Here is a 10,188-nt window from a genome sequence, read left to right as displayed (position 1 = left end):
TCTGCATGTTTTAAAGTATTGCAGATTATTCCTGATTTTGTCATTTCACCTTTTCGTAAACCGCTTTGAGGTGTGTGTGTGTTTGTTTGTTTGTTGAATCAAACAGTGCATAAATTTGACAAAGCAATTAAATAAAGAAATATCAAACACCACAACTCAGGAATGCAGCCCAAAGATTCTTTAATGAAACAACTTTCTTCTCGCCCTTTAGCACTTAAAATCACCCCTGAAAAACTGCCCTTAAGCAAAATAAGCACTGCTATTTTCCTAGAAAAATAGGTGCCAGAACTCACCACAAACGCCTCCCTTGTTCTCTTAGAATGGCACCAACTGAGTTCCAGCTGAAAAAAGCCCTGATTGCAAGATCTAAAGATGTGCACAATTGAAGATACACCCCTGTGCATGATTGACCCCATCCCACTAAAGAGAACGTAGAGAAATCAACCACCCGGGTTTCCCCGCCTTTTCCCCCTTCTGAGCGAAGCAAAGGGACCGCTCTGGCTTCCGTCGAAGGGTCTTCTCCAGCCACCCGAGGTCATCAGGGCAGGTAGTTCAGGTTGCAGCACCACATGGCAAATTTCTGTGTTTTTTTTTAAAAAAAAAGAGGCCAGAAGAGATTGGGTGAGAATGATGAACCTCCCATTTCACCACTGGATTCCACCCTCTTCAACTCAGGCCCCTATAAATTCTGGCACCTGAGGCAGAAAAGCCAAACAGTGGACACATGCCCTCCGGGGAAGGGGAATTGGGGCCACTGCATTACGTTAACACCCGTGTCGCCTTTGTAAGAACTCCATCATTTAGTGTGGCAGCACCCAAACTTAGAAAGCTGACGGAACTTTTAATCTGTTTCAGTAATTAAACTTTCTGTATACATTTCCCTTGTACAATTATATTTCTTGCATTGTTACAAATACCTTGTACACATTTTCTTTTCTCTTTTTTGCAAGGCCCCTCGAGGTTTTCCTTTCCCAATCAAAGGGGGTATATAACTTTTATGAAATAACAAACTCGGGGCACAATTCCTTTGGGAAGTTCTCCTGCACAGGCCCTTTTGGAATGAACGGGGGCATGGGGGGGGGAAAGGTGGCAACGGAAGAAATCCTGGCCAACTGGGACCCTTTCAGGACACAGTAAAGGTAAAGGGACCCCTGACCATTAGGTCCAGTCGTGGTCGACTGTAGGGTTGCGGTGCTCATCTCGCTTTATTGGCTGAGGGAGCCGCCCTACAGCTTCCGGGTCATGTGGCGAACCAGAGCAGCGCACGGAAACACCGTTGACCTTCCCGTCGGAGTGGTACCTATTTATCTACTTGCACTTTGAAGTGCTTTCGAACTGCTAGGTTGGTAGGAGCTGGGACTGAGCAACGGGAGCTCACCCCGTCGCGGGGATTCAAACCGCCGACCTTCTGATTGGCAAGCCCTAGGCTCTGTGGTTTAACCCACAGCACCACCCGCGTCCCTCGGGACACAGCAGAAGGGACATAAATGAAATGAAACTTTACTATGGGAAGTGGAAAGCAGGATGGGTTGGAGAGGGAGCCTGACAGGGGCAGCAAAAGAGATCCTTGGTGGTAGTCAAGCTATAGCCAAACGGCAGACCTTCCTCACCCCAAACTCCCCCCGTTCTCATGGCTACTAGCCAGAATGGCTCTCATCTGCCTCCAGAGCTGGAGTTAAAATACCAGAACAGAATAAAATTCACACAAGCGTTTCTGAGCTCAACATCAAGAGGCACGGAGTTCCAAAGGGTAGCTGCTGCCACACTAAATGATCAAGTTCTTACGAATACAGAAGAGGGATTATGGAACACAGTGCTCCCCCCCCCCCGCATTATTTCCCAATTCTCCCGTTTCTTACATCCCCCATTCTCTCCCCAAACGGAGATTTAGGCACTCCCACCCAACACTGCCATACAATTTAAAGTCTCTCTTCTCACCGGGATAACAATGACGTCACGGCAGGAGGAACAGGCGCAGTTTATCGGGAAAGGCCATGGGATTCCGCCTCTCAGCCCCTCTGCAGGAGAAGACGGGGAATAAAATATTATCATGCAGTTATGGGTGTGCCCACATCGCAAGAGCCAAAGACTGATACCTCTGGCAGTTTCGCCTTGGAGCACTTACGATACGATAGGATCCAATATATTTATTGTCATTGTCCCATACAGAACAATGAAATTGACAAACTACATAAGACATTCAAAACCCCCTAAAAACTCTGAAACCCCATCTTAAAACACAATATACTATAGAGACCCCTTATGCTGTGTTTAGAACCAGAATTGCATTTGTGTAGAAACTGTTTCTCAGGTGGCTAGTCCTAGTCTTTATAACCCTGGACCTTCTTCCAGAAGGCAGAAGCTGAAAGAGATCATTTGCGGGGTGCGCACTATCCTGCGCTAACTCTGCAGCTTTCTTATGGCACCTGGAAACGTAGATTTGATCCAAGGTGGGAAGAGGGCACCCAATTATTCTCTCCACTATATACTGCAGAGAGGGAGTCCGGCCTGCATTTGGTGCAGATAAAGACCCACCAAGCAGCTTGGGCTTTTTGAGTCCTCCAAGCCTTTGGCAACACACAATATTTGAGTTATTTTTTCTGCCACACTTTTTATTTTATTTTTTACCCACACGGAAGTTGCCATTCTCGCAAGGCTTTCCATTGGGGGGCAAGTGAGGATTGGGGGCCCCCCGACATTCATGTCAAGTGTCCCCGAATGCTGGAACCTTTAAACCGACCATCCCCTAGATTTCGCTGCGGCAAAGTCGGAAGGAGATGCTTGAGGCGGTGCAAATCTCACCAGCCGTGTCAGCAAAACGCGCCCCTGAGCGACACTCACCGTTGAATAAGTTCTGGCAGTGTGTCCTTATCGGAAACAGTTCCTCTATCACGGAGCCCTGCGAAAAGAAAACCCTCCACGCGTCAAGAGAGAGGCAGATGGGAATCATGGAACTGTGGACTTTGAAGGGGTCCCCGAGGGTCACGTAGTCCAACCCGCTGCAGTGCAGGAACCACGTCTAAAGAATCCACGGCTCATGGCCACGCAGCCTCCAAATGAAGGAGAATGGGGCCACCTTCTGAGGCATCGCACCTTTCCTGCATTTGCTCTTGCTTTCCGTATAGGGAAGAAAGGGAGTGGGGCAGCAGGGTGAGTCGGAGACCACCAGCCTTTGGGCCAAAGGGGTGGACTAGATACCTTTTGGGGTCCCTTTCAAAGCAACTGGAAGGAGACTGGGGGAAAGGTAGGTGAGTAGCACTTCTACCAGGGTGTGTTGGATAATAATAATAATAATTTATTATTTGTACCCTGCCCATCTGTCTGCGTTTCCCCAGCCTCCCTGGGCGGCTTCCAACAAAGATTAAGAAACATTAAAAGCTTCCCTAAAGAGGGCTGCCTTCAGATGTCTTCTAAAAGTCTGGTAGTTGTTCTCTTTGACATCTGGTGGGAGGGTGTTCCACAGGGCGGGTGCCACTACCGAGAAGGCCCTCTGCCTGGTTCCCTGTAACTTGGCTTCTCGCAGCAAGTGAACTGCCAGAAGGCCCTCGGCGCTGGACCTCAGTGTCCGGGCAGAATGATGGGGGTGGAGACGCTCCTTCAGGTATACTGGGCAGAGCCCTGAATGGCATAGATCAAGAGTTGGGGGCTTCGACAAATGCTAGTAATTTTAGAGGCATGAAGACCCCAAGGAAGACCACGGGGAGAACCATCGAGCCCAGAAAGTGCAAGATGCAAGGCGGGAGAGTATTCTCTGCATTGCAACCAGCATCGCTTCAGCACCAGTTCCACTCTGCCATGGCTTCCCCTCAAGGAATCATGGGAATTGTAGTTGGGTGTCAAGGCTGGGGGGTCTCTGCTAGAGGTCCCTGCCACCCTCAAAACCACAGGGCCCCGATTCCCTAGAGAGAGGGAAGAGATGTGTCACTCGGTTTAAAATCTGTGCGGTCGATCTGCCCTACAATGGCCTGGGCAAAAATTCATGAGATGTTGATTTTGCCTGACTAAAGGCTGGAGGGTGGGAAAGGGATGAGTGAGGTCAGCTCCATCCATGAGCCCCGCTGCCCCCATTAAATCACCCGATACTTACAGAAATCGTGCAAGGTTTCCCGCTGCAAGCAGCTGTAATCTGGAGGTCGCTGGGGAGAGAGGAATGAGCCGCTGTGATGCGAGGCAGAGCCACCCATCCCCTCCCCATCCATTCCCCAACTTTCAATCCCAAGCCAGCCCCAGTTCTCTTTGCAACTTTCAATCTATATGGTCTCTTTCCTTCCTTGCATTCACAGCCTGAGTCCTGCATCCCTGCTTTTTGAGTGTTATGTACTGAGTTGAATAGGATTCAAAAAGCAGCAGTCTTATTGGTCCTAGAACAATAGGATCCAGAATGCAGCAGTCTGATTGTTCCACAGGAGCCACCCAATCCAGCTCCAGGTGGAAGGGAATTCGCAACCTGATTGGCCTACAGGAGAATCCCGGAATTAGCCAATCACGTGGGGCCCATTGTGTAAATAATGTATATAAAGCAGATATTCTGGGGGAACTTCCATTCCTCCTCACTACTATGAGCTGAATAAAAAGCATGAAATCCACTCTCGACTCCGAGACAGGCCTCTTCAACACCTACTCATCTGGGGACCTTCCAGAGTGTGAGTTGTGTGCAGGGAGGAAGAAGCGTCACGGGTGCCCACAAACAACGCTCTCTGCCCCAAGCCCACCACAGCTGCCCACGAGGGCCTCCATGCACAGTCCCAAGAGACCTAATCCAAACCAGGGGATGGATCCTTGCATGCATTACCTTATCACATCCACCGACAACAGCAGCAGTCCTCTTTGGCAGTCAATGGCCGGGCGGAGAATTATTCTCACTCTCTGAAATTGGGATGCAAAGGGCATCAAAGTCAAACCGAGGGGCAGGGGAGATTGAGAGCAATCCGTTTTTTAAGAGATTTAGACTCCGTCCAGCTTTGCTCACATCAGATGGAGTCTTGTATCAAACGACCACTTGCGCACAGACGCTGCATGTTTCTTTTAAACTGAAATAAGCATGTGCAAAATTAAACGAGAAGCTCAGGTTGCACAGAGGAGTGGCTCGTCTTTCACCAATTTATTGCCTTTCATTTATAGCTGCGTGCTGCTTGCTTTTAGGAGCCTAGAGAGCACGTGTGCCTAACAGTTCATCTTTTCAGTACAGCAGGGTGGGGAGATCGGGGGAGACGCGCTTCTTGTTGAGACCAAGGAGCAAAACAAGAATTGGGAAGGGAAATAGGTGTAGATAAAATCTTCATTGAGGTTTTCAGAAAATCCCACCCCTGATTCTCGGCTCCTGAAGTGTCACTTGCCCAGTGTTTTTACTTACCACTGTAAGTTGAAGGAGGCCAACAAACTCTGACTGGGAATAGCCAATATCGATACGCAGCTCAGCATCAAGATAGACATAGTTAGCAGTAAGCTGGATGGAGATGCCTGTGCACGAGAACTTCATCAAAGAAGGAAGATCCTCTGGACACTCAATCTGTGGGAGAAGAGGGTAGATGTGATCTCTCAGGATCATCTATCCTGGCTCTGGCGCACGTTACCAGTGGGGTGGAAGTTATCAATCAATCAATCTTTATTACGGTCGAGACCCAACAAATCGTTACAAAGCAATGTACAATTCAGACAGTCTACTTCCAGGTTAAACAAACATTTTGTTCAGATAGGGATCCTTGGTTCTTGCAACCACCGATAAAAACTTCGCCACTGTTAATGTTCTAGCGTTTGTCCGGTCTTCCAATAGGAACCTGACATAACGAGCCTCTGATTTTCCTAGGAAAGGTACCAGCAAGGGTAATATCAGTTCAGCCCTGGCTTGCTCGTAATTCGCACAGTGCAGCAAAATATGTTTTATAGAATCGATGTATTGGGCACATGAGCAAAGTCTGCCCTGGCAGGGAACTCCTCTCAACCTGCCATCCAACACTGCAGAAGGAAAGACGTTTATTCTGGCTTTGGTGAATAACCTTCGATCATTTGGTACTGTCAGGTTTTTAACGTAAGGTGTTATGGAAGTTATCTTTTAGAGGGAAGACCAATTTGGTATTTAAGGAGCTGTCAGTCAGTCATTTTTATTGCACATAGCCAAAGGCTGCCGCAATGTACACAGAATCATTCAACAATTAAAAGAAAATATACTGAATTGATACTTAAAACATTTATATTATCAAGACATTACCTACTCTAAACAGAGCTATAAAAGTACCTTACTATACAAATTAAGGCATTAAACAATAAAATTTGTAAGCTAAGATTATCTCATGGCCACTAATATATTTAAAATAATGTTAATTAATACAATGTGCAATTATATTCGGAGTTTGTGATAAAGATAGAATATAGCTTGATGTAGATAGGGTCAAATAAATTCATCTCCTTTACAGTTGGTGGCTACCTTGGGTATATAAAGGTAAAGGTAAAGGTACCCCTGCCCGAACGGGCCAGTCTTGACAGACTCTGGGGTTTGTGCGCCCATCTCACATCTATTGGCCGGGGGCCAGCGCTGTCCGAAGACACTTCCGGGTCACGTGGCCAGCGTGACAACGCTGCTCTGGCGAGCCAGAGCCGCACACGGAACGCCGTTTACCTTCCCGCTGGTAAGCGGTACCTATTTATCTACTTGCCCCCGGGGGTGCTTTCGAACTGCTAGGTTGGCAGGCGCTGGGACCGAGCAGCGGGAGCGCACCCCGCCGCGGGGATTCGAACCGCCGACCTTTCGATCGGCAAGCCCTAGGCGCTGAGGCTTTAGCCCACAGCGCCACCCGCGTCCCCCTACCCTGGGTATATAATTTGCTCTAATTTGATAAAGTGATAGAAGAAAACACAAAATTATTTTTAAAAGGCATATAATATCCTTTTGGAATGGGAGACCAAAGATGAAGAAGGAAAATCAGTAATGATTAAATGGGCGCAAGATGTAGGACATAATATACAATTTCAATAATATACAATGACCCTGGGTCTCCCTTTCAGCTCCACCGCTCTATAATTCTATGAAATCAACTTCTCTCACCAGGAGATGCTGGCGTTTTTGTTTAGAAATTGCTAAACATTGGTTTTCTGCAGCAGGCCTGTCGATAAGATTCGTGGCATGCTCAGGTGTGGCCCTGTTGCTCTGGTCGAGAAACTGACCTGCCAGCTCAGGGAGGCCAGAGGCAATATCTCACCATATGAGATGGGACAATCAAGTGAGACAACCTCCCCAGACCCACAGAAACATCTGGAGAGATTTCAATGTGCAACATAAACTTGTTCTAAGCAGCGATTCCAGCTATAAGCTGCTGCTGTTGATTGTATTTTAAATTGTGTTTCTCTCAGGTGGGAGAACAATAAAATGCTTTTGAAAAAGCCAGCCCAGAGGATTCTTCACTTTCAGTCGGAGCTGGCTTCACAGTTTGTGTGACAGACCAGCAAATCCTGATTCAGCTGGCAGTCCTTCCTGTCCCCATTGAAGCCCCTGAAAACAGCTGCAAAACTGCTCCATGGACGGAGCGGAGAGATGTGCTGGCGACAACACAGGCACTAGCCAATTGGCTCCCGCTGCGCAGCATCAGCTGAACCAAGGCTGGTTTCCAGAGCTTCTCCTGGGGAGAGGAAAAGGGTATCATTGTCCGGAACTTGTTGAGGGGTGTTTCCAAAGTGGTCGGTATCGCTCTCAAAATGTTGTGTCTGTCGCTCACACGCAGGGGGCCCAAGAAGCCATTTCGCCACCCTGCCGGCCCATGAACAAATCTCTGAAAATCTCCCCCTCCCCTGACACACAGCCAAGGAGGATCACGTACCTCAGGGATGTGGCTCATTATTAAAGTGGTGGTCACAGTCGACTGTGGAAAGAAAATAAATCTTGATTATAATGTTCTGCCATGGTCCCCCCATGCTGAGCTCTGTTCAAAGAGTCAACCAGGAGATTTCTTAAATTAAAAAAAAAATTAAGGATTATTTAGTAAAATATCCTAAGATAATATAAGTAGTAATATTTGTGAGTACCAAATTGGCTTGGGAGTTAAATGTTTTAAATTGTATGACACTATGGATAGAAGTGAATATGCTAAGAAAGAAAGATGTTAATTGATTAAGTTAATCTTATTGGAAACTAGTATTGGAAAACTGCTATAATGAAATATATGGAAAATCAGCTAGAGGGATTGGAAGAAGTCAACTAACAATGGTAATAAAAGTGGGAGTATAATAGTTAGGATGAACGTTTGTATGTTTGTTTGGTTTTTTATATGTATTTTTTTTCTTTTTTGTTTATGTTTGTTATAAATTTGGAAAATCAATTTAAAAAATGGGGGGGGAGGAGACACGCTGTCTGAAAGGATGTCTCCCTGGATACATAAACTGAGGCTTGAGGTTGTGTGAAGCCACAGAGAGGAGAAGAAGAAACGGGTGTCCTGTTGCAAATGGCATCGGATACTACCCTTATATTTATGGCAGGGGCTGGATCTACATTGATCTTACAGAACATTATTTTTTAATAACATTTAGAACGCTGAATGGCAGTTTCCCATTGTCGGTGGCTCTCTGCTCTGCAGCACCCCCTGGTGTCACATTTTAATAACACATTTTAAACGTTATCAATGGCAAGTGTAGAACTGCCCTAAGGGGATCGTGGCTAATCGTTCTGGGGTTTTTAAAATGTGGGGTTTTAATTGTAGTTGTTCCTTTCTGTATATTTTTTTTTAAAAAAAAAAAACATCTGCTTTGAGATCCAGATGTGAAAAACGGAGAGTGTTTGTGTGGGAAGTAATCCATTGGAGCAGCCAAATTAAACAATCCCTAGAGTGGACACAGACAGGGGGATGTTCCCCAGCCAGTCAAACTTCCTGTTCCACTGGTCTGGAGTGTCCTCCCTCTGCATGTGACCTGGGAGATGGGCACAGCCCTGGCTGACTCCATAAAAGAGCCGAGTCACACAGCCATCTTAAGCTTTCTCTCTCACACATTCACCTGCTCTCTTGCTTGCTGATCTCTTACTGCAGTGCTGCTCTCCTGCGGCCATTTTGTTCTCTTAATGTAATTTTGCTGTCTGCTGGCTCTTAGCCAGCAGCACATGAGCTCAATCTCCATGTGAGACAAACTCACAGATTCTTATGTAACTACAGTGGTAACTCTGGGTGCGAACAGGATCCGTTCTGGAGCCCCGTTCGCATCCAGAAGTGAACGCAACCTGCGTCCGTGCATCTGCGTGCACGTGGGTCACGATTCGCCGCTTCTGCACATGCGCACGATGTAATTTTGACATTCTGCGCATGCGCGAGCGGCGAAACCCGGAAGTAACGTGCTCCGTTATTTCTGGGTCGCCACAGCGCACAACCCGAAAATACTTATCCAAAAGCTATTTCAACCCGAGGTATGACTGTACTAGCTAAAGCCTGCCTTTCAGGGATCACATCGTGAACTGAAATGTGAGTAAACATCTTCAAAATAAATTTTAAGATTCTACAGTAGCACCTTAGAGACAAAGTAAGTTTTTTCTGGGAATAAGCTTTCACGTGCATGCACACTTCTTCAGATACACTGAAACAGAAGTCACCAGACCCGTATATATAGTGGGAGGGTGGGGTCATCTGCATACTATCCCTTGCTTTTTCCTGTAGGACTAATTGCAGTCGTTAACAGTCATCAACAGGTTTACCATACCCATTGAGTCAATCACCCATCTCCTACTACCCTCCTGAGAAAAACTCCACCCCACCCTCCCACTATATATAAGGGCATGCACGTGAAAGCTTAGACCCAGAACAAACTTAGTTGGTCTCTAAGGTGCTACTGGACAATTTTTTAATTTATTAATTTATTTTCACTGCATCAGACCAACAAGACTACGTACCTGACTCCAGTAAACTTCTTGTTACTTTTAAGGAAAGACCTTTGTGTCTTTATTCTTTTAAGAAGAATAAAAGGCGACACCAGGAATAATCCCTCTGGGCAAGCCAAATTGTATTACTTAATGTTATGTATTGAGCTGAATAGGATCCAAAAAGCAGCAGTCTGATTGGTCCTAGAACAATAGGATCCAGAATGCAGCAGTCTGATTGGTCCACAGGAGCCACCCAATCCAGCTCCAGGTGGAAGTGAATCTGCAACCTGATTGGCCTACAGGAGAATCCAAGAATTAGCCAATCATGTGGGGCCCATTGTGTAAATAATGTATAT

General features: G+C 46.5%; 1 protein-coding gene across 1 annotated transcript; it reads right to left on the bottom strand.

Moving 5' to 3' along the window:
- Window positions 1-210: 210 nt before the first annotated feature.
- On the bottom strand, window positions 211-7,848 carry LOC309534320 (uncharacterized protein). The gene is made up of 7 exons (XM_082226576.1): window positions 7,812-7,848; window positions 5,354-5,509; window positions 4,793-4,866; window positions 4,088-4,136; window positions 2,842-2,899; window positions 1,939-2,018; window positions 211-580 (listed from the first exon to the last, which is right to left on the bottom strand). The coding sequence occupies exons 1-7, from the start codon at window positions 7,827-7,829 to the stop codon at window positions 539-541; spliced, it is 477 nt and encodes a 158-aa protein (XP_082082702.1). The 5' UTR covers window positions 7,830-7,848; the 3' UTR covers window positions 211-538.
- Between the last annotated feature and the right edge of the window lie 2,340 nt (window positions 7,849-10,188).

Source organism: Podarcis vaucheri (assembly GCF_965113315.1).
Source record: "Podarcis vaucheri genome assembly, chromosome: 6".
In the NCBI taxonomy this organism is placed as follows: Eukaryota; Metazoa; Chordata; class Lepidosauria; order Squamata; family Lacertidae; genus Podarcis; species Podarcis vaucheri.
The sequence above is the reverse complement of the archived record's forward strand: the minus strand, read 5'-3'. Positions and strand labels throughout refer to the sequence as shown.

Bases quoted from the DNA above. Each gene is read 5' to 3' on its own strand.
- LOC309534320 (XM_082226576.1), bottom strand. The intron at 4,867-5,353 runs GTAAGTAAAAAC...TCCCAATTTCAG, and splicing joins GCCTCCTTCAACTTACAGTG to AGAGTGAGAATAATTCTCCG. The intron at 2,019-2,841 runs GTGAGTGTCGCT...CTTCTCCTGCAG, and splicing joins CTGCCAGAACTTATTCAACG to AGGGGCTGAGAGGCGGAATC.